General features: G+C 47.6%; 1 protein-coding gene across 1 annotated transcript in view; it reads left to right on the forward strand.

Annotated features, from left to right (window-relative positions):
- The window catches only part of PDZRN3 (PDZ domain containing ring finger 3), a 250,683-nt gene that overhangs the window by 208,983 nt on the left and 17,800 nt on the right, over positions 1–23,900 (forward strand). Inside the window, exons 4-5 of the mRNA XM_075549882.1 lie at positions 17,038–17,285; positions 20,275–20,362. Coding sequence (XP_075405997.1) covers positions 17,038–17,285; positions 20,275–20,362 — 336 coding nt within the window. The remainder of the gene's footprint in view (positions 1–17,037; positions 17,286–20,274; positions 20,363–23,900) is intronic.

Consider the following 23,900-nt stretch of genomic DNA (forward strand, 5'->3'; position numbering starts at 1 on the left):
CTCATACTGTTACCAATGGATGCATGTTTCCCCACAAACATCCTTAATCTTATATTTTGTTTAGTTCAGTAAACATATGGAGAGCTGCTTAAATACAGGGGCTCTTTGCATCTGAAATGTCTAATTACTCTGCCATTCTTATTCCCCAGAATTTAATCACAAAAAGAAAAGATCGATTATGATAATATAGTCATATGTTAAAGCACGTCTGTGCCTGCAAAGTTGAGAGGACAAGTCATCTTATTTCTGATTTTCTGGGTGATAAATAGCCTAGGATGTCATCCTTATTCTTTGATGTGTCCTTTATAGATCCCTTTGATAAATCTTAGAGCAAGCAGTACAGACCCGCGTTTATGTTTGCTTCCTAAGGGCTCTAAATCAATCCGGCCTCGGTTTCTCCTACCATGGACATCTCTGGTGTCAGTCTCCCTCTCACATGCATCGGTTCTTCCCTGGAAGCAAGGATTCCAGGACTCTCCACAGCTGTTCTTCACCATGGCCATCTGCTGTCGTGGTGTCATCAGGTCATGCCAAACTGCTCGTGCCCCCATGTGACAGGGCAGAGCTCTTCCAGAGGGTTTTCTAAGCCATCACCTGTGTAAAAAAGGGGTTCTGGGGGCACAGGAGCTAAGCACTCGGTGGCCAACTCACAGAAAAGTAGGCAGTTTAAGCCCGCCAACTGCCGGCGGTCTGCTTCCATGAAGACTGCAGCTTTGGAAATCCCACGGGGATTCCACACTGTTGTATTCTTTCCTGGGGGCCACCCGGAGTCATCATCCACTTGCGGACAATGGATCTGGTTTGGGTTTGGTTTTTTATCCCTGTGGAGCCCCTGGGTGGGCTCAAACTGCTGACCTTTCAATGACCAGTCACCTGCTTAGGCACCTGCCTCCTCGGGGCTCCAGGCCCGTGGACATCAGGTAATCGTGTACTTCAGTGATATGATTTAGAGGTAATCTATCCATCTTGTTGATACAAAGTGGTCCCTGGCCTCTGGTTGCAAGGAAGTGTCTCAACAAACTCTGGATTTTTCAACAATTCAATCAGGTACATCTAGATTTGCCATTGATTGCATAATAATTAGTATAGTTACGTATTTTTAAATAGAAACATTCCTATTAAAGATGAAATATGAGCTGGTAGGATGGACTGTTTGGGTTTGTTTGTTTCTTTAGAAATGTTATTAACATTTAGAAATATGTCTCATAACACGACAAAAGAGGAAAAAATAAGATTTTCTCCTCTAACCTTAATTTCCTCGGCAAGTTTAGCACTAAGTTGCAATGAAAAATACAGACTTTCATCAAAGTCCTTACTTTTGTATGCGACTGAGAGAATGTGCTAATTGGAAGGGCATCAAGCAGTGGTGAGGAGAGCAGGGATGAGAGGCACAGGTCGGAATGCCGCATTTCCAAGTGTCTCCCTGTTCAACCTCGGCCATGTCAAATGCAATCCTCTCTGTGGTCATCTCGTACCAGTCTCATCACAAAACTGTTGCCATGACACCCATTGCAGCCTGTGAGCATGAGTACCTAGTCTCCACCTGCCACAGGACCTCATCACATGGGGTACTCGTTCCTTCCTTTCAGCCTGGGGTACTCTTTCCTTTCTTTCTCCCCACGTAAACCCTGCTCAACATTCTCTGCCTCCGAGGAGCCCTTTCTGGCCTACACGTGTCCCTCAGACCCTTCCAGGTTCTCTCTCTTTCCCTCCTGCCGTTTGCTCTTGAGTTGATTCCAACTCATCGTGACCCTCTAGGAAAGATTAGAACTTCCCTGTAGAGTTTCCAAGCTTGGAATATTTTGGGGAACCACGGTCACATCCTTCTCCTAAAGAGGGGCTGGTGTATTTAAACCACCAGCCTTTCAGTTAGCAACAAATTGCTTAAGCCCTGTGCCACCAGGACTCATTTTCCTTCCCTCAGTGTGGAAGTATTAGCCTCTATCTCTTTCCCCGGAGTCCCCGGAGTGATTATGCTTTGAGCTGTTAGCAGCAAGGTCAGCCTCTCTAAGGGAGAAAGATGGGGCTTTCTACTCCCATAACGAGTTACAGTCTTTGCCCAGACTGAAAATTATGGGGATTTTCTGAAAATGTGGAGGCACTCCTCAATTTCGATTCTTCTCAGCACTGTATTCCCAACAGTAGCCAGGATAAGCCAAAAAACAAATTCTACTATTTCAAGGAAACTCTACTTAAATAGGTCCACCTTAGCGCTGATGTTTCTTGGCATTTTTTGGTTTGCTACCTGACCTTAGCGTTATTTAAAGATAAGGAACTGCATGACGTTGTTGGGGGGCAAATAAAACTATACAATGTTGAGTCCAAGAGAAGTCAGGACGGCTGCTTTTCTTGGCCCAGCTCCTCTGAGGGCGCAGAGGCTGCATGGATGACTTTCCAGTCCACACGACTGCCAGGCATTGCTCACAGCTGTGTATTTTCAGTGACAGAAAGGATGCTAAAATTGAGGGGAAAGTTTTCTTTTTCATGTAACTGTGTAGGACACACAGGTCCCAAGTGGACACTCTTATAGCATTGATGAGATGGGACCCATTTCTTCAGATTCACCCAATTGTATAAGTCTCTGTGGGGCACCAGCAGACACTAAAACTGGGTGATAGCTTTCCATGAACCTTGAAAGGATGAAATGTTGGTGGGAAATATGTGTCCCACAGGTCATGAAAGGGCTAAGAGAAGACTGACATTCCTTTTGCCCTCCTCAGATGCTCTTCGGTGGTGGTCTATAGGCAGGGCTTCATAAAGCGCCCAGGTAAGACGAGTCTGCTGAAAGAGCAGGAAGAAGAAGAGAGAAGACAGTATCGCCTTCTGGGGTTAGTTCTCTGCGGTGCAGTATAAAGTCGAGGTGGGCCAGTTGGTAAATACTCCAGCCGACTTTCTCCTCCGCGGGGTGCACGGGGCTCATGTGAGTCCCTGGGACAGGTCACTAGGCTGAGGCGCATGGTTTCCACCAAGTAGAGCTGGCTTCACTTCCACCACGACCACACATGGATGAGAACCTTTGTTCTTTCTGCACGAGCACTCCTGTCGGCTCAGACTGCGCAGTCTTCATGCGGTGGCCCTCCCCAGCCTTCATCCTCTGTGCACACTGATGTTCCCACGTGCTCCCAGCATGTGACCCAAGGGTTATAGTGCACACTTGGAACTTGGGCAGGCCTAGTTCAAGTCCCATCTCTCCTCCCCACACAGTGCCTGCGGTGGAGGAAAGGGCTCAGCTGTTAGGGTGTTCATGTCAACCACTGTGGAACACGACGACGGCACCGCCAGCCTTACACTCCTGCTGGCGGCAAAGAGCGCATGAAAGTATGTATGTCACACATTTTCCCTGGCACAAAGCAAGCACCCAGTGCGTGGATACCAGGATGGAGAATCGGCCTCTTTGATAGGGAGGGGGTGTAACTTTCTATAGGTTTTCTGATGTGAATTATTTAGGATAGACCTTTTACGAAAGCTTGACATCTGGCACTTTTAGAAGCCAAAATCAGGACAGGTATTTTCCCAAGAAGATATCTATGGGAGAGTTATAGGTGAATTTATAGATGAGGCACAGGGAGACCTTAAGAGGTTTATCCAAGTTTATACAGATAACACAATGGCTGACCTTTGGGAACAGAACTACGTGCCTGACTTAATAACATTACTTAACTGTCACAAAAACCTTATAAGGCGGTCACTTTAACGCTTCCCATTTTCAAGGGAAGATATGGAGGCACAAAGGGATGGGATATTTTATATAAAGTAAGTTGCACGTCTGGTAACTGTCAGAGTAGGGATTTAGATGCGTTGGTCTGCTAACCACAAGGTCAGCAGTTCACAGACACCAGCTGTTCCACAAGATACAGATGGGGTTTTCTACCTCCATAAAGACTTAGTTTGGATCTAGCAGGGAAACAAATAAACCCACGTGGAAGAAGCACAACAGAGTTTTGACAGGATCAGGCAACAGAGATCAAAAGATCAACAACAACAAAATTCTATCCATGCAAAAAAGCGGGGTTGGAGACCCAAAGCCCATCTGTTGATAATAGGATATCCCCCACAGAGGTGGTGTAAGGAAGGGATGATTCAACCAAGGTGTAGATAGCACTGACGAATCACACAGCATTCCTCTAGTTCCTGAACACTTCCTCCCACACCCACCACCCCCCCATACCATGATCCAGTTCTAACTTACAGCTCTGTCTAGACCGAACACACATTGGTACAGATAAGAGCTCTCAACACATGGAATTCGGGAAAGATAAGCCCCTCTGGCACAGTAATGGGAGTAGTTATATCATGAGGCTAGGAGATGGTCAGGAAGGGAGAGGGGTGAGAAAAAGGAAACCCATCAAAGATTGGATAAATAGCTCCCCCTCCCCCGCCAAAGTGGACCAATAACGGAAATGTGGGTGAAGGGAAGACAGTAAAGGACAGTGTAAGATACAAAATAACAATATATAATTGATCAAGGTTACAGGAGGGTGGGAGAATGGAGGAGCGAAGGGGGCAAAGAAGAGCTGATATCAAGGGCTCAAGCAGAAAATGGCTTGGAAATGATGATGGCAACATGTACAAATCTGCTTGATACATTTGATGTATGGAATGTTATCAGAGCTACAAGAGCCCCCAATAAAATCATGGAGGAAAAAAAGAGTTAGTTTGGGAACCTCACAGAGGCAGTTTGGGAACCCCACAGAGGACAGTAACCCTGTGCCCTAAGGTCACGCTGAGTGGGAATTGACTCCGTGGCAGTGCGTTTTTTGTTTTGTTTTGAGTCTCTCCTCCCAGAACCCTTTTCATGAGGCATAGTTGAGCCGTAAGTGGGTCCCCAGTAATTCTTAGAACCAATGATGATAAGAACTTACTAATAATCACTGAACACTCACAATGTGCTGACCCTAAGTACTTTCCACAGATAACCTAATTCTAACAACTCTGACTTAAGGCCTGCTGCTGTCCATTTTACAAATAAGAAAACTGAGGCACTAAGAAGTTAGCCATTTACTCAGGATGACGGCTGATACGGACCCCAGACACGAAGCGTTCAACCTCCGCCAAGCGTCTTCATCAGATGGAGGACTTTTGCTGGTTTGGGCATCTTCGTGTAGCACCAGAATGATCTGCTTTTAATTTTGAAACTTACATGACTCTTTATTTTGAATTCTGGGTGAGAAATGATGTCCTTTTCTCTGGTCATGAGAGGATAGAGATGTAATTCCACCAGCCCTCGTGCCATCATAAACTGATGTTTATAAGGTTTTATCAAAACCTAGCCATGACTGCCTGCCTTCCATTTGTGGCCTTTTACCAGTAAGCGAGAATGCCAAGATGAGTGGTTACGTGCAGTGTAAAACTGGAATAGAAAAAAGATGCATGATGTCTTCTCTATTCTGCACGAAGCCGCTGGCTCCCGATCCAAGGTGACCAAACCCCAGCAGCGGCTCTTCGGAGGCACCGACTGCCGGTGTGCGCCTGCTCTCCCTGCCCTGGTTTCCTTTGGTAGAACAGTGATAATGGCAGTGCCTGCTTCTTGTCATAATTAAAAGGGGCAGTGTAAGCAAAAAGTTCTCAGAGCAGGGCATCAACTAGGCCCTGACTACACATTGGCTTTGCTATTCTTTAAGTTTCAGAGACTCAGCATGCTACGTCACATCTCCCAGCCTCTTGAGATAATACAGGGAGCTGGCGTCTGGGTTCTCAGACTCTACAACCTGGACGCAGGGAAGATACCTCTTCCTATCCCTCCTGGTGTAGCAGTGAGGAAGCTGAGCCGCTCCATGCATCCAGAGCCCAGCCGGCCGGTCCACACAGCCTCAAGCCCACCCACCCCCTCACCTGGCTGCCTGAGCACCGGATTCACCGCATGGACGCTCTCCAAGAAGGGTGCTTGCCCGTGTGTGTCTGCCTTCCTAAACAGAAAGAGGCCTAGTTTGAATTTCCTGGTTTTCGGTGAAAGCTCCAAACTTGATATTTCTTACCTCTTTCCCTCTTTCCTTTGTATTGGGAGGCGGGTCACCTGTAGAACAGACCCTCTCCTGAGAGCCCTGGTAGAAACCAAACGCACCCATCAAAGATGTGATTGTCATCACACAGGCACGGAGAACTATTGCCCATCTGCAGCCGTGCTTCTCCAGCTAGACACCTCCCACAGGCACTCACTGGTGTAACCAGAATTCCTCCTGCTAAGCTGCCATAATTCTTATATTTCAGATAAATGGCCTTCCCTTTGTGAAGCCCTGGGGCAGACTATAAATTTGAAATAAATTAAGACAGACAAGAATTTATTGAAAGAAAAAAATATATATTTTTAATCCAACCTAAATCAGGGCTCTAGCCTTTTACTTTTAAGTATGTGGTTTATGATTGTGTGTTGCTTCCAGTGAAATCTAAGTTTTAATTAGTTTGAAAACATAGGTGTGATATTTTACAGAATGAAATCACTGTCCCTGTATTTAATTAAATGAACCCTATAAAAGCTGGATTTTAGCCAGGGGCATAATTTATAGTAGGCTGTATTTAAAATTACATTAGAACTTCATGCTGCGGCCGTTTGCATATGTAATAGACATGGAGGTGATTGGGGGTACACTGATCTTCAGCAATCAAATGTATTTCCATCGATGCATATTCTCGCACTCAGCAAGAGCACGGTGCGCCTTTCTCCGGCATTACGTTTGAAAGTGGCCTGAACAGCTTACCATTAGGTTGCAGCCACTCCAAAAGCTGTCTGGACTGCTGTTTTCTTGAAAGGTGATGTTGTGCAGAAATACCTTTACTAGTGAGATTCTTGGGGATGGGTTAGCCATCAGCTGTGGTGTCGGCCCCCCGTTCATAGTGAGCCATGTTCAGTGGGGCCATGCTCTTGTGACCCACAGGATTTTCATAGCTGACTTTCAGGAGTACCTTGGTAGGCTCTTTTCTTTTGTCTATCTTTGTTTGGAAGTACTTGTGGAACCCGTTGAACACTGTTGTGGGGTGAGGTGCCATTGTTGATCCTTCAGAGCAGAACACTGCCTGGTGCTGCCCCATCCTCTCAATCCTCATGTTTGAGCCATTGTCACAAGTGATTTCACTGAAGGGCCTTCCTCTTTTTCCCTGACCCTCCACTTTACTAAGCATGATGTCCATGTTCAGGGGCTGATCCCTCCTGATAACATGCCCAAAGTACATGAGACAAAGTGCCCCCATCTTCTCACCATCTCAGGTGCCTCAACATCATGAAAGTCGCTGAGAGCCGGGTAGCGACATGAGGTGAGGTACACTGTCCAGGAATGGAATCGGGGTCTCCTGCATAAGAATCCTCCCACAAGCCGCCACTGCCTCATTTCTTGGTAGAGAGTGAGACTCAGGTCTGTCTCGGGCAAATAGCCCAGTTAGCGTTCTAGCATCTAGAGTCTCACAGGAATCGGCTCACCTGATCCAAATCAAATCTTGAGCAAGATGCCTTGATGCCAATGCTGGGCAGAATGTATACCCCTGGCCCTTTTTTAAGAGCTTCTCATAGGCTGCGGCCTGGAAGAACCCCCAAGGGGCAGGGGCATCTCATCAACCAAGAGGGGAATGGGTTTGATCAATCTCAGTAACCACTTGCTGGATGAGTGAATGATTGGCTGAAAAACAGACAGATGGGTTGTCGATGATAGAGACCCCCAATTGGAAAACCCACAATCTTGGTAACAGTTCTCGAGCCCTTGGGAAAAGACAGCCACAGGTACCTCAGAGAGAGGGGGGGGGGGGCAGGAGAGAGAGGGAGAAGAAGAAGAAAGGAAGGAAGCAAATGTCCATTCCAACTCAGAGCAACCAGACTTAAAGGGAGGAATCCTTTCTTCCCCTCAGCATAGTTGTCTGTCTTGCTGCAGGAGACCTTCCACCAAAGGGCCTCTTCAGGGTCCCTTCGTGTCAAGTCATATTTGCAACACGGATGTTTGCCTTGAGACTCGGTGATTGGATTCTCACCACAATTGCACCTAAGTCCCAGGGGACAAGCCAGAGTCTTAGGTGAATAACTTAAGCATTTAATTTATAATAAAGATAAAGTTTGCAATCAGCATTTCTGGTTCCAAAACATTCCATTTACTTGGTTTTAGAGCTGCATAAACTATTTTAAAAGCAATCTGCTCAATTGGGCGAGTTAATGATATTTAATTTGACCGGGCCAAAACGCCACAGGATGAGCATTCCATGGGTAATTGCAGCTATCACGTCGTTCTGTGTAATGTAGATGTGATGCAAATCCTGAGGATAAAGGTTGTCTTTCTCGGTGGGCTGATTGGAGCACCAGAGCCATCACCTCACTAAGTCTCTCTGTGATGTGATTCTAAGATGACAGGGTAATAAGTGTTATATGCACAAGGTAATTCAAAACAAATTTGCCTGCAAAAATGAATTGTTTAGGATGGCAAACTCCTGCCTGGTCGCTCTTAAGAGAATGTAATGATCCCAGAAATACCTTATCAAAAAGCTTATATGTCAGGGGTCAAGTCCCATAAAATTTATCTGTTGCATCCACCCAGAATATCTCAATTCAGTCGAGAACCGAATATATGAGTGGGCATTTTAGAGACAGGATGCGGAGGGAAGTTCTGGGAAATACAGATGTCTTGTCCCCTCACAACACTCTCTCCGAGTTGGACTATGCTGCTTTGATTTAGAGATCACTGGCAGAGTAGTTACACACTGGGCTGGGATCCACAGGTCAGCAGTTCAACACCAACAGCTGTTCTAAGGGAGAAAGACAGGGCTTTCTACTCCCTTAAAGAGTTACAGTCTTGGAAACTCACAGAGGCAGTTCAATAGGATCACTATGAGTTAGCATCCACTCAGTGGCAGTGAGTTCAGTTTCTCTGTCCTGGGAAGATGTGACTGCCCTGGTCTGGGATCATCCTTCGCACCTTTGCTTTAGTAAATGTTTCTTTTGCAGCTAAGCCTGACCCTGTACATCAGTAGAACCATGCTTCAGAGAGTTTCACGGGCTATTCTTCTGTGGACTTGAACCCCTTATCTCCAGTTAAAAGCTGAACACCCAAGCAAGTTAACCAACCCTCTGCACCACCCCAGGGCTGCGTTTGCATGTTAATGCTATCTATTTATAGTATCTGTTATAAAGTTAACATGACAAAGAGACAAGTCCTTATAATTATACCTCCTCATTTATTGACAATCTGTTATTACCTGACATTTGGCATTTACAAGAATATTAAAAAATCGATTAGACTTTTTGCATATCGACAGACCCTGAGCTGAGGAGCAGGAGTCCTGCAGCTGGGCCACGGTCCTGAGTGGCAGTGGCGTGGCCCTGAGGTGTGGGATGTGGTGATCCTCTTCATCTTGGCACCGCCACCTGGCCCTGGGAACCTAACCTTGTGGGTGAGTGAGGTGAGGGTGTATGTCTATTTCGCAAAGGAGGAAACTGACCCGCAGAATGGTTCAATGCCCAAAGGCCCAGCACCCAGGACAGGGTAGACTCAGGGTTCCACGCCAGGCCTGTGGTGAGAGCTCCTGCCACTGCGCTCTCCACCCTAAAGCTGAAGAACGGAGGTCACCTGGCTGGTGGAGATGCTGCCTTGAATGGAATTTGCTTTTAAAAGGTGCCAGCCCTAGGCTAAGCCAAACACAGGCATGCTTATCAGAAACACCTCTCCCGTGGGAGCCAGTGATAAGGTGTGGCACTTAAGCACATTGCTCAGTCACTCCATGCTCTCCTCTGTCTCCTGCAACAAGGAATGCGTCAGGCATTGTTCTGTGGACACCTTTTAATGAGACCCTGGATTGGGCTGGTGTAGAACCCAACTTCTTAAACTGCAGATAATGACCCAATGTCACTTGTGAGCATTGTGAAAAATCTGCATCAAAAAATAGTTTCTGAATGTCAACGATGAAAAATGAATTCAAAATCAAATGCATAATGAGTTCTCCGTGTTTCTGGCAGCTGTTGCCTGCGTTACACGCTTCCCGGACAAAAAGGGGTTGCACGTGGGAAACAGTTTAAGAAGCCCTGAGAGAGCATCCCGAGCTTTGTAATTGAGTAGATCAAGACACGGCTGCGCTTAGCTGAGGCAGAGCCAGGGTCCCTTCCATCCTTTGCTGTTGTTTACTGCTGTTGGCTGCAGTCAAGCCAGATCACTCGTGGCAACCTACGACAATGACAACAACGGTAGGCGGCTTGAGTCCGGTGTCGCGGCCACTGTGCTCTGACTATCCTCCAGCCCAGGAGGCGTATCTCCTCACCCCGAGATGGAGAATCTTTTTCCTGCCAAGGGCCATTTGGATATTTAAGACATCATTAGTGAGCCAATCAAAATGATCAATTTACAGATGAGTTTGCTCTGTTTGCTCAAACGTTTATCACACTCATCCCAAATGGATGGCCAGAAGTGTTTCCCTTTGGTGAGGTGTGCCTGAGGTGGTCTCGATGATTCAGTGCGCCAGGTGTTCCTCACCTCTGTCTTCACAGAGACATTCTGCTGTGTCCCACAGAGTTTACACCGGCTCATTTTCAGAACTCGTCACCCTGCTGAAACCCGTCCACCGTGGTTGACCCTGTTGGTGTTTGAAATACTGGTGGCATAGCTTCTCATATCCTTCAAACCATGGTGGACTGACGGACTGATGGTGCTGGTCATCATTGCATGGGCACTATTGAAGCACCCACTCCACTGTTTCCTTGTTGGTTTATCAAAATCTAGCCGAGTAAAGCAGTCATTGCCGTCACTTTTCTGGAACAGTGGTCAGATTAGAAGCACCTCCCACAAATTCCTTTGTGCAGTTGGAAGACACCGGAAGGGAAAAGGAGAAGGCGTTCCGGCCTGAGTTCTATAGTGTGCTAAGGTGGCATTTCTCTGGTGTTAGGCTGCTTGTCAAGGTCAAATGCCTTCCATGATAAGGAGCATATTGTCAACTATGATAAGAAGTATGGGGATGTGAGTTCCCAAGCTTGGTTAGTTCGTTCACTCATTGTGTCGCCGGAACCCTGAGTCTCCTCAAGCCTGCTCTGCCTGCTCAGTGGTTGACTTGGCCTGATAAAACATTTTCCCTCGTGCTTGCAAATGGTGGCCACAAGTGCAGATATCACACACAGGCTTGCCCAGGGGCAGTATGGTACCTTTTGTGCCTCATATCATACTTTAAGGGTGAGCAAAACCCCACAAGCCTCTAGTGACCCAGCCATCATGACACTGTGTCCCCATGCCTACATAAACCTATCACCCAGCAAAAAGAGGGAGACCCCCAGATAAGCTAAAGCTGATAAGAACCCACACTCGGAGGTAATGGTCTGGTTGGGAAGGCCACCATGCCAGGGCTCTCTCGGTGGGGAAGAAAATTTGGGTGTTGCCTCAGCAATGGGTATGCCCTGCTGCAACACCGCTGGGTCAAAGTTAGGATCAGTTTCTCTTTAGATACAAACAGGAGACTCTTGGGATCCAGTTCCCTGGTCACTAGTCCCGTAGCTGTAGTGACTGAAGGAGAAAGAGACATCATAGTCAGGAAGGCCCATGGTGTCGTTTGCTTTAGGAAAATTTATTTAAATGTGAATAGAGAATGTACAGATTTGACGTATCTAGAAAAAGCTATTCAGAAGACCCCGTGCTTGAGTTTATCTTAAAGAGTAAAACTAACTTTGGTACAAGTGATCCTTAGTGAAGACTAAGGTGACTAGCAGTTGACATTGGCTACACACCCACACCAGCCCCAGGAACAAATTTACGACTGCACACACTGCAAATCCTGCTATCAGCTGACACTTGGTGTCATGGCTCAGAGAGGCCTCTCCAGCAGGAATTTCACAATCCGCCAAGTTGCCTGCCATCCTTCATTCCCCTCCCACTCGCTCGTATCTCCAGCCCCCACTCTGCTCCAAGCCTTTGGGCTCCAAGTGGGAAGGCATCAGTGTTCTCAACTGGTATGGAAAGCGAGAAGACAGTGTGCCCTTCTCTCCTCTCCTCAGAGTTGCGGTGTGAAAATTCTGGGGTTTCCATTTCCCAGGGAGGAGGGCTTAGCTCGGCAGCTCAGACAGGTCGTTATTTACTGGGGCTCTTGAGCCAGTTTGTAGCCCAGAGTTCTTTTTCTGCCTTACTCCCTCGTGATGTAAAGAAATTACTTAAGTGGACTGAATCCAAGTCATAAATAATCTCCACTGGCATGATTCACTTGGACTTCATGGCAGGGGGGAAAGCCCACATCTATCCCTTCACTCAACTGTTGTTTAGACGACACTCTGACCAGAGGCATGACCCCAGTCAACAGTCCCAGAGTGAACGGGCTTGGGGATACAAAACACAGCTGCGGAATCCACACTCACGACACATCCCTGCCGAGAGGATGGGCCCTCATGATGGTCAGGGCTCCTTTAAGTTCAGGCAGCTATCAGGCCCCTTTGAGAGCACGTATAAACTGTAGTTCCTAACCAACCCTGCAAGGCCTATTTTATTACAATTTTGAGGTATATGCAATGGTTCCTAACAACATGGGTGCTATTTGGGGGCATGCATCCAAATATTATTGTGGTGTGTTAAAGAAACACTTCCAGATATACGAAGACATCTCTATGTTTTCATACATAGAAAGGTATACCGCACAGGAGTCCCCTATACCCACTTAACTGTGGTTCATGCATGCCAAGGCCCCCAATGGATGCCTGAGGCTGAGTTCAATATATAAGGAGGCTACAAAAGTCTGTTTTCCAACAAACATTTTGAAGCCCCCTTAGGTCCTGGTTTTTTCCCCGCTATACTTACATATAAAAACAACAACTCACTGCCATCTAGTCAATTGTGACTCGTGGAAACCCCAGAGGACAGAGTAGAACTGTAACTGTGGGTTTCTGAGAATAACTCTTCACTGGAATAGGAAGCCCAATCTTTCTCCCTTGGAGCACATGATGGTTTCAATCTGAAAACCTTGTGGATCATAGCCCAACATGCACCACTACACTACCAGGGCTCCCCATATATACATATAGCTGTGATTAAGTTTAAGGGATCAGGCACAGAAAGAGATTAACAATGAGAACTAAACAAAGTCCCCATGGAAGCAACACACCAGCCTTTGTGATCACGAGACGTCGATAGGATCAGGTAACAGGCATCAAAAACAAAAAATCGTATCATTGTGAATGAAGGGGACTGGGCGTGCCTTTACAGAAGGGTCATGGGGAGGAGACAGCCAGTCAGGGTACAGTATAGCACCAATGAAATCTACAACTTTCCTCTAGTTCTTTACTGCTTCCTCTCCCCCCCCCCTCCGCCCCCATCATGATCCCAATTCTACCTTACAACTCTGGCTAGACCAGTGTGTGTATACTGATACAGCTCAGAGCTGGAAACATAGGGAATCCAGGACAGATAGACCCCTCAGGACCCATAATGAAAGTAGAGATTCCAGGAGAGTAAGGGGAAGGTGGGGGAGAAAGGAGAAACCGATCACAATGATCTACATATAACCCCCTCCCTGGGGCATAGACAACAGGAAAATGGGTGAAGGGAGACATCACACAGTATAACACATGAAAAAATAATACCAATTTATAAATTATCAAGGCTTCGTAAGGGAGGGTGGGGGAGAGGGGGGAAATGAGGAGCTGATACCCAGGGCTCATGTAGAAATCAAATGTTTTGAGAATGATGATGGCAACAAATGTACAAATGTGCTGACACAATGGATGGATGTATGTATGGATTGTGAAAAGAGTTCTATGAGCCCCCAATAAAAAAATTTTTAAGCAGACAAATTATAAGTACATTGAAGTTTACTTGAACACACAGAGTAGCTCAGATAAGGGAGCGCCTAAGGAGTGGGTGGACATACGGCACGGACACTCAATGTGATCCACGTCCTGAGCCCCAGTCAGGGAGGGGAGGGGCAACAGGAGAAGTCATCACCCTCCTCAGAACCAGAACCAGTGTACATTTAACACTTGTACACGGTTTCTCTCTGAAATCCCCCATTTAATATCTCCAGACTATGACTGACCACAGGTAACTGAAACTGTGGAAACTGGAGCCTCCGATATGGGGGAGTGGGGGGTTGGTACTTGTCGGGCTGCTAACCACAAGGTGGGCAGTTTGAAACCACCAACTGCTCAGAGGGTCCATGGCAGGGCTTTCCATTCCAGTAAAGAGTTATAGTCTCACAAACTCATAGAGACAGGTCTGCCCTGTCCTATTGCTATGAGTCACATCAACTCAATGGCAGAGGGAGTAGGAGAGACCTTCAAAAGTTCATAGAAAAGGTGGACTTACAAGATAATGGAATTTTTCCACAAACTTTTTGAAGCCCCATATTGCATAAGCCCTATCATCAAAGCCATAAAATCCTTTACTAAACAAAAACCCAAACATGAAGCTATGTTGGTCTGTATGCTAGTGAAGGCGATGTTTTTATCTCTGTAACCATCTGTAAAGACTTCTGTGTTCCCACATCTGGGAAGAACGGACCCACGTTTCTTCGAAATGTTCTTTATGTTTGCGTAGCAAAAAGAAGTCTGAATGGGGTAAGGCTTACCAACGAAATTCTCACAGGGCAATCCTGGCTACACTTGAATGGTTATGATGGGGAAAGCGGCAATTTTTCATATTCTTAACATTGCTTCATAAAGTTCCTATGATCATCCTGTGTCCCTGGAGAGAATCTGTCAAGATGGCCCCTTTGGAATCTCCAAGCCATCGTTGTAACCCTCTGAGCTGACTGACCTCACTCCCAGGAAGTGTCCCTTAGGTTAGGAAGACGCGGTTTTGATTGGACTTTTTCATGTTTTAACTCGGCCTATTGAGACTAAGACAAGGACATTAGAGAGAGAGCTTGTCCGCCCGTGTCCATCCACTGACGACAGAGACATGTGTCAGCATGTGTGGGATCCATCCTGGTGTCTGCAGTAAAAGCCTAGTAGCATTACTTTTTGAATTACCCTCATAGGTACAAATTTAACTTAAAGGCAGATTTGAGACGGAAACTTGTTAATAATCCAGGTACTGCCGTACAGAACACTAGTGGTGTAGTATGTATTTTGGCACGTCTATGGAATGCATTTTGACAGGTGTGCTTTTTTAATACACAAGATTTAACTCCTAGGATAAGTGAATTGCATGGGTCAGTGTTGCTCTCCAGGTAAAGGTAGGAAAGCTGAGGTATATCTGCCACCCTGTAATCTGTGAAACAGGAGCCTTTTGCCACTGTTTTACTTTAGATTGTTAAAAGCCAGGCAAGCACTGGTGAAATACTGATGGTGAGATCCTTCAGAGGTTGCCGTGTGGTCCAGCCATAAAGCGTGAGCAGACAACCTGAACATAGACTGTGTTCCTGCACTCTCTCTGGGCTGGACTTGCATGTTGCTCAGAGTGACTTCACTTGCTAGGCACAAGGTTCCAGTTTCTCGTTCATCTCTTTCCTTGTTGAGTTTGTTTTTCTGACCCAGCGCACATGAGGAAGACGATCTCATGTGGCTGATTTGAGGCTGTCAAGAGGGATGGAAATGTGCCCGTGGCCTGCCAGCGGCATAGTGCTGAGGGGTAACTGGGAGGCGCTGCTGAGTCAACAGGAACCCACAGCAAGCCCGTGTGACAGAGTGGAACCACCATGCGCTTCCTGGGCTGTCCGCTGTAGGAGAGCACTTGATCGGGTCTTTGTCTCATAGGAGGGGGAGCCCTGGCGACATCACGGGCTAGGCTGCTAACCCAAAAAGGTCAGCAGTTTGAACCCACCAGCCCTTCTTTGAGAGAAAGACGTGACTGTCGGCCTCTGTAAAGATGGGCAACCTCCGACACTCTGATGGAGGTGCGCTGAGTTGGGATGGACTTGATGGCAGTGGGTTCGAACTGGCACCTTTTCACTGGAGGGCTTCATAGCTCCGACTTGGAATCCTAGTGAGCCCATCATGCGTCACACTGGAGCTGTGTGCCAGAGGGTTTTCGGTGGGTGGTGGGGTTCTTTTTTAAGTAGATCTCCAGGCCCTCGTCCATGGAGCATCTGGGTGTGTTTGAACGTCCATCTCTTGGGTTCCCTGCTCAGCGGTTAGCTGTTGGCTTGTGCTGTACCTCCTGGGCTGGTGCAGCGCATTGCTCACAGAGGGAAGCACCATTGTGTCCCCAACAGCCCGAGTGACTTCCTGCTTCATGATAGCCTCCCATGGATGGCCTGGACTGCTCATTTACAACTCTTGTTAATGGTTTTAGTAAATGCAATCATTTTAAAAAGAAATCTTTGTATCACTCTTGTGAAAGGGAAAACTAGAATCACCTGTCATCAACTGGAAAAATACCCACCATTACAGCATAACAATGTAATTAATTTCTAGTTAGCTATTAGTGCCTGATAAAGGCTCCCCGCCTGAGGCTGGTCTTTTCTTTAACAGGCAAGATTAGCAAGTGATGGAATTGTGTTAAAGACACACCAGGAGTAAGCCCAGACTTCCCTGCTGTGAGATTTATGACTTAATGCCAGAGCTGTGTGGCTCCCAACTCCCCCACCCGCCACCCCCGCCCGCCAGACCGCCCGCCTGTGGCGCAGTCCCATTCTTTGGAAAACCTCAACAAGGTAGACTCCGGCTCATCCCCAAGAAACTAGTCCAAACACTAAATAAACTGCACCCGCTGCTACTGAATCTATTAGGATTCCTCGTCACCCGTGTTTGTCAGAGGGTGTCTCTGCTAGGTAGGGGATTCCTTCACAGGCGCCAATTGCCAGGCCATGGTGCCATAGCATGCTGGGTGGAGGCAAACTTAACTTAACCCATTGAATGCAAACAATTTGCGTCGCCCTCTCAAAACTCACTGCCATCCAGGCGATTCTGACTCATAGCGACCCTGTAGGAGAGGGTGGAACTGTCCCTTTGGGTTTCTGAGATGGGGACTCTTTACAAGACTAGAAAGTCCCATCTTTCTCCTGGGGAGCGACTGGAGTCTTTGAACTACTGTCCAAAGGGTAACCCACTATGCCACCCGGACTGGAGCCACCCAGGGACCCTAAAATATGCAAACCAGATCTACGCTTCACTCATTTCCACTTAGTTATAACCGTGGCCCCCCTGCAATGTTTGTTTGCCAACAGGTCAACGGCAAAGACTTATCCCGAGCCACCCATGACCAAGCAGTGGAGGCTTTCAAGACCGCCAAAGAGCCCATCGTGGTCCAGGTGTTGCGGAGGACACCTCGGACCAAAATGTTCACGACCCCCTCAGAGCTGCAGCTGGTGGACACGGGGACTCAGACGGACATCACCTTTGAGCACATCATGGCGCTCTCCAAGCTGCCCTCCCCGGCCCCGCCCATGCTGGATCCCTACCTTCTACCAGAAGAGTAAGTGATGGGGTCATGAGTCACAGCCTGGAACAGGTGAGGGGTGGGGGGAGACAAGGCTTTCTACTCTCACAGAGTACAGCCTCAGTAACCCGCAGTCCTGTGGGGCCACTATGAGTCAGCATCAACTCGATGGCACTGAGTGAGGTATGGTGGGTTAGTAACAATGGCTAAGTAGCTTTGTTCTTCTTCATTCCTTCTATGTGGTAAAAATCATAATAATAATGATATGTCTTATAATTTTCCTCAAAGTTGCCTTGTTTAACTTTATTGTTTATAGAGGCAATAAACTGAATCCTGCTCAAAAGTGTTCTGACATATTAATTACTTTATTATAACCCTGGAGCAGGGTTATTCATATTATATTCTAAAAACAAAATCACTTACAAATGTTGTAAAAGTTGTTTCCAAGTAAAATGTAATCTCTGCAAATGGTAATTTGGAGATTCCGCAGGCCCAACTAGAGGGAATGCTGGCTCTTGTTTTCAGTTGATGCGCAGTTCGCTGCGAGCCCTGGAGGTGTGTGTGCTGCTTTCCCGAGTGCCGTTTCCATCGTGGATACCAGTGACAAGCCCACACCTGTCCCCCCGCAGCACTGCACAGACCAATTAAACAGAACTGCGACTCCACTCCTGTTCACGTCTTTACACGAGGCCCTGCCTCCAGCGTGGCAACCTTGACGCGCAGACTAATTTCTAGCTGAGGAGCGTAGGTGATTTCTTTTATTTCGATGAGTTTTCGTTTTTGTCTATGAAAATGAGGTTAATAATGGCACCTAACTCATAGGATTGTGGGAAGAGTAAAGGCGCCACAAGGCATGGCAAGTCCCCAGCCTGACTCCATCATTACTTATTTAATGTTTAGAGAAATGACAAGCGAGATACACCACTGGCTTAAAAGAGGCCCCGCTGAATGCCTATTCCTGCCAGTGAAACTGCACCTCCATCTCCAGAGCAGATGTCCAGGTCATTTCATCTCTCCCCATTCTGCTTCCTGGTGCACAGACTGCCATGATACATTCTTTCAAAGGCCATCTCAGGTCAAAGAGGGAAAACCTTGGTGTGATGCTGTTGGATCCCTACTGGGGGCTCAGTAACCCCATGGTTGTAATGTTTAGGTGCCGTCAGAATCCAGGGCTAACTCCCGGGCTTGAAAATGTAAAAGGCAGAGGAGGTTCGGGTGCAAAGGCCTGGGAGTTAGCGTGCTGCTTTCTCAGGACTGCCTCTATTACGAAGGCTCAGCAGGCTGTACTCAGCAAAAGTTGGCGATGTTTGGATTTAAAGACTAGTGTGTCTTCCCTTAAGGTTAGCGTTTTAAGCCCACTCCCTGGGAGAAAGTCTCCCACATAGATTGCCGCTCGCAGAAGCTATGGGCCATTCTACTTGGAATTTGAAAATCAGAGGCACCCCATCTCAGCAGTCTGATCTCCAACCCCAGTTCCATGAGTCCGATCATTCCAACCAGTTATTTGACTTCACAGTCCCAAGCCACCTCTCATTACAGATGAGACCTTCAAGGCTACCCCTGACCCCCAAATGCTGAGCTGTCACCATGATGGACCTCTGAGAAGCCAAGACCCTAATTTCCCCTTAAGTTGAGTTAACATGACAAGACTTATCCCCAAGAGGCTATTTGAAAGATGTCAGGAGAGCCCAGAGGTCAGTGCTCTGGAGGTCCTGGCTGCAGGGTCAGGCAGCAGTGTGTGCCACATTCATTGTAAGAGTGCTTGGAGGTTGAAAGGGGAGGGTTAAGTTGATGCTTGAAAGCCCGGGCCATCCAACAGTATCCACAGTCCTAAAAGCCCCTTAAGTGCAGGCAGTATATTTGCCTGATGGGGTCAGAAAATTGAAAACCAGCTTTTGTTTAAATGACCACTTGTATCTTTCAAAACTTAAGTGCCTGCGAGGGAAGGCCAGAGCCCACTGATTGCTGTTTTGACCTTTGAGAATGTGAACGTGTGGATTCCCAGCCAACAATCAGAGATCGAAGCCTTCCACCTGCATCTGGAACTGTAGTTTCGAATTCCCACTGCCTTTACTCCTGGTCAGGGGTGCTGCAGGCGTCCTGGGTTATCCATCGGGCTGCTGGCCACAAGGTCAGCAGTTTGAAACCACAAGAGAAAGACAAGGCTATTCCTGTAAAGAGTTAAGTTCTTGACAAACCCCAGAGGCAGTTCTATGCTGCCCTATGGGATCTCGATGAGCTGGAATTGACTGCAGCCAGTGAGTTTGGGTTGTTGACTGGTAGACGTTCCATGAATGGCATTTCCAGAGAGAGGGTGGGTTTTGTGGACTGTGCTTTCCTATTTGTTGTTCTAGCGAAAGACAGGCTTCTAGGCTCCTAGGTGAGGTGTGTGCATGCACATACACATGCCTGCGTTTTACTTATACATCTGTGCATGTACAGTACATATGAAGGGCTTTAAAAAGTCCATACATGTACATGTGGACTGTGCAGTGATGGAAAATCACAGTTCTTACTGTGGGTCCAGGCAGAAAGGGTTGGAAAAACACTACTGTAGATGATGCCCTACCAGTTTCAACCCGAGCACCAAACACTTAGAATGGGTCCAGAGGCCCACGCGTTCTTGAGTATTAATAGAATCTAGCCCTCTCTGCCCCAGAGCTACATGTAGCAAAGAAGCAAGCAGGGCTCAGTAGGGCCTGTGGTCGGCATAGAGATGCAGGTCTAAATGAAGTCACCCTCAATCACTAAAGTGGACACTCACGGCCATGGAGTCCAGGCGGACTCAAAGCAACCCTGTAGGACAGGGTATAATTGCTCTGTGGGTTCCTAAGACTGTAACTTTATGGGAGTAGCAAGACCCCTCTTTTAACTGAGCCTTTCAAAAAAAGCCAACTTGGACACAGCTGGCAGAAATGTGCTCATGGGACCCTGCCTGTCCTGGGAGCAAGGTCACTCACTGCTGAGCCTTGTGATGGGGCAGGGGAAACAAGCAGTCCTGACCTATATTCCACCTTTTCCCCAGGCATCCCTCAGTCCATGAATACTACGATCCCAGTGACTACATTGGAGGCATCCATCAGGAGATGGACCGGGAGGAGCTTGAGCTGGAGGTACGTGAAACATCCCTGTCCCCCTGCTGGGTGCCAAGCCGCATGCAGCTTCTCCAGTCACGTCACCGCAGTGCGTGTGGAGGCAGAAACTTCCAGTCGTGCCATGGAAAGCATTCAAGGGCCTCCCCGTTCAAAAAGCTTAAAGGTCTAAAAAGAAGAAGTGTTGTCGGTTTTTTTTCCAGTTAAACTACTTAAAAGATAGGAGAGTAAATCCTTACTCTTCAGGCCACACTCCCAAATTCATGCTCTTTCACTTGAATGCCAGCTGCCTCACCTTGCAACCCTTTGAGTCATCGTTCCTCTTTACCCAAAGGTACTCAGGTGCAAAGAGAATACATTACTACCCTGAATAATTGCCCCAGAGCAAAAATCCCTGGTGGCGCAATAGTTAAGCACTTAGATGACCACCTCCAAAACCCTACTTTCTGGGGTCACGGAATCAAAGTCAACTCGACGTCACCGCACAGTCACGGTCTGCAGAGAGGGACTGCCCACGGCTCCACCTCTCCTAGCTTAGTCTTTGAGGGAAGGACGCCAGCCCCTCACCGCCCTTTGGTGCTGATACCAAGCACAACGCTGGATTTGAGATGCTGTCACGTGGAATCACTTTATGAGTAAGATGTTAAATATTTAGGCAATACCACATCACAGAGTTCTCATGATCATTTCCCGCGTGTTTTAAAACAACACAAGCACTTTTTGAAAATTGCTATGTGGATCAGGGCATAATAGGGTGCCCTTGGACACATGAAGAGGGCAGTTAGGGATGATCCAGTAGCACGCTGTCCAGTTTCTTGGCCTACAGTTGTAGGATGTGGTGGCTGCACCACAGACTGTTTGCGGCGGCAGGAGCAAACTCACGGTAGAAAAAGACCTGTGCTTCTCGAGAATTCCCTTAAAGCAGGTGGGGGGTGGGGGGGTCACTTTTCTGCCAAGGGCCATTTGGATAGAACATCAGATATTTACAGCGGGTCCAACTTTAGCTGATGGGCCCATTCCCTAATGTGATGGCCGGCACGGCTTCTCTTTGGTGAGGCGTGCGATGGTCTTACGGACCTTAGACAACCCACAGGCTGGACGGCCCCCACCCCAGCCTTAAAGCTAAGGAATGTTCTTATCCAAAGCAGACGACTAAGATGAATTAAAGTATGCCAATGCCAACTTAACTGGCTTCTTGCCTCCAGCCGGATGTGGTCAAATTGAAGTGTTTGTCCCTGGGAGCATGAGTGAGTCGATGGTGACATTTTGTTTTTTTCTAATTTAAAAGTTTCCCTCAATGCGTAGTCTAAACTGCTAAATTGGAATGACAGTTATTTTAACTATAAAACTGATGACTGTTTCTGCTTGCTATCAGCAGCATACTAATGCCATCCTACAGCTGCTCAAGGAAATAGTGCCTGCTCCCCTTCAGGAGAATAAGGCGTCAGACCCTTGTTTATAGTGTCCCAGCCTCCCACAGAGGGAGCCTGAGGTCAGCAGTTCAAACCCATTGGCTGCTCGGCAGGAAATAGATGCGGCTTTCTGCTCTACTCAAAGAGCCAGGTCTACCTGGTCCTGGAGGGTTGATGAGCAGTGGGTTGGGTTTGGGGGACTCCTTCCAGCTTCAAGTCCAGTCCACAGGGGAGGGTCTCCAGTAGGCAGAACTTCCCAAAGCCACGTGTGCCCTGAACCCGAGTGCACACTTCCTCCATGTTTCTGCTGGTGATCACTATCCTTGAGAGACCATAGGGGCATCTCTCTCTCTCTCTCTGGAGCAAGGCTTACCAAGCAGCACACATATATTGTGTGGTCTCTGTATCACGTGAAGCTTGACTTGATAGAAGTTGGCCTTTTAGTTCTCTGATTTTTCTCATTTAAGTCTGTTCAAAGTCACCTCTTCCCTCTGGTGATGTGACCGTATGTCCAAGAGCTTGCACAGTGAGCTTCCGCAAGTTCAGGCTCTATTGCTTGCTGTTCTCCATTAGCACAACTCAACTTGTTGAAGTGACAGTAAGTGCACCTACCAGGAAATGGTAGCACAGCCATAACCAGAAAAGCAACTATCAATTGCCATGAATAGAGACCAGTTGCTATTAAGTCAATTGTAGCTCATAGCAGCCCTAAGGACAGAGTAGAACTGCCACGGTGGGTTTCTGAGATGGAAACTCTTTAAAAGAATTGATACCCTCATCTTTCTCCTGGGGAGCAACTGGTGGCTTCAAACTGCTAACCTTTTACTTAACCCAATGATAACCCCACTATGCTACCAGCCAAAAGCTTTAATTCCTTGCACAATCCAGGCATTCCCCTTCAGTTAAAAACATCCACGTGAAAAACACTGGCCCTGTTATTAAATTCCAGTCCTCGGTGCTGATGCTATATGCAGGTCTCAGAATCTGGGGCCCTCTCTCTACCACATCCTTGACTCTGCCCATCTTTGTCTAAGGAGGTGAGGAAGTATGGCAGAATTCTTCAGCCCAGTCTTTGCAGCAGCATCTGGGGGCTTGAGGGAACTGCCCCGCCTGCCCAGATGCACATCGGCATTATTTTAGCAAGATTGCCAGACACCTGTAGGCACATTATAGCTAGAGAAGGCCCATCTCAGAAGCTGTGGGCACAGGTTAAAAACTCCATGTTGCATTTCCTTTCGGAGTCACAGGCAGCAAGCCTGTGGTCATGGAATTCATTCACCACCACCATGCACCACCCCCACCCCACCCCATACACACACGCAGTGACCGCCTCACAGGCAATGCGTGGCTAAGCCCACTGTACAGGAAGGCACCACTGCCCAGACATAAGTGTGCTCATGGAGATGGTGAGAAGCAGGGGTCTTCCTCCTTCTCTTCCATGCAAGGGTGCTATGAGTCTGAGCTGGCCCCACCCCATCCAACACCAATGTGTGATGCTTTGCTGACTGATTTGCATTTAGGTACCTAGTATCCAGGTGTGTAGAACTTTAGTTGAATATTTAAAGTTAGGCCTGTGAGATTATGAGGCTTCTCACTCATGCTTACTTTCATTCTATTTCTGACTCTAGTAACTCTCCCACTGGCATGCAAAAGCAGGCTGGCCCCTCTCTCCCTGCCCTTAAGGAGCTATGTTCTAGGAGATGCCATAAACCATTGGGACCAGTAAACAGCTTTTCATCCTTTAGAAAACCAAACCATGTCATTCTCACTCTCTGAGTCCTCCCTGGGCAGCACTGGAAGCCATTCAGGCCAGTCCCCAGGGGGCTCCAACAGACGAGCTTGCCCACGAAGCTGGAGGTTCCAACCCACCAGGAGACACCTTGGAAGATAGGCCTGATGATCCATTTGCAAACCTTCAGCCACTGGAAAACCTGTGGAGCACATTTTACACTGACACACCTGGTGCCACCACACCAACCGGCACTGCATTGGCTTCGCTGGCACCAGGAAATTTCAGTTCATCAAGGGACCCCTGTGATTCTGGAGGAGTGGCCCCGGGAATGCCCCTGGGAGCATCTCGGGAGGCTACTCACCAGAGAGTGACAGCAGCACTGCGTCTGTGTCCAAGGGGTGGGTACCCAGGACAT

The sequence above is a fragment of the Tenrec ecaudatus genome, chromosome 5, assembly GCF_050624435.1.
Source record: "Tenrec ecaudatus isolate mTenEca1 chromosome 5, mTenEca1.hap1, whole genome shotgun sequence".
Lineage (NCBI taxonomy): Eukaryota > Metazoa > Chordata > Mammalia > Afrosoricida > Tenrecidae > Tenrec > Tenrec ecaudatus.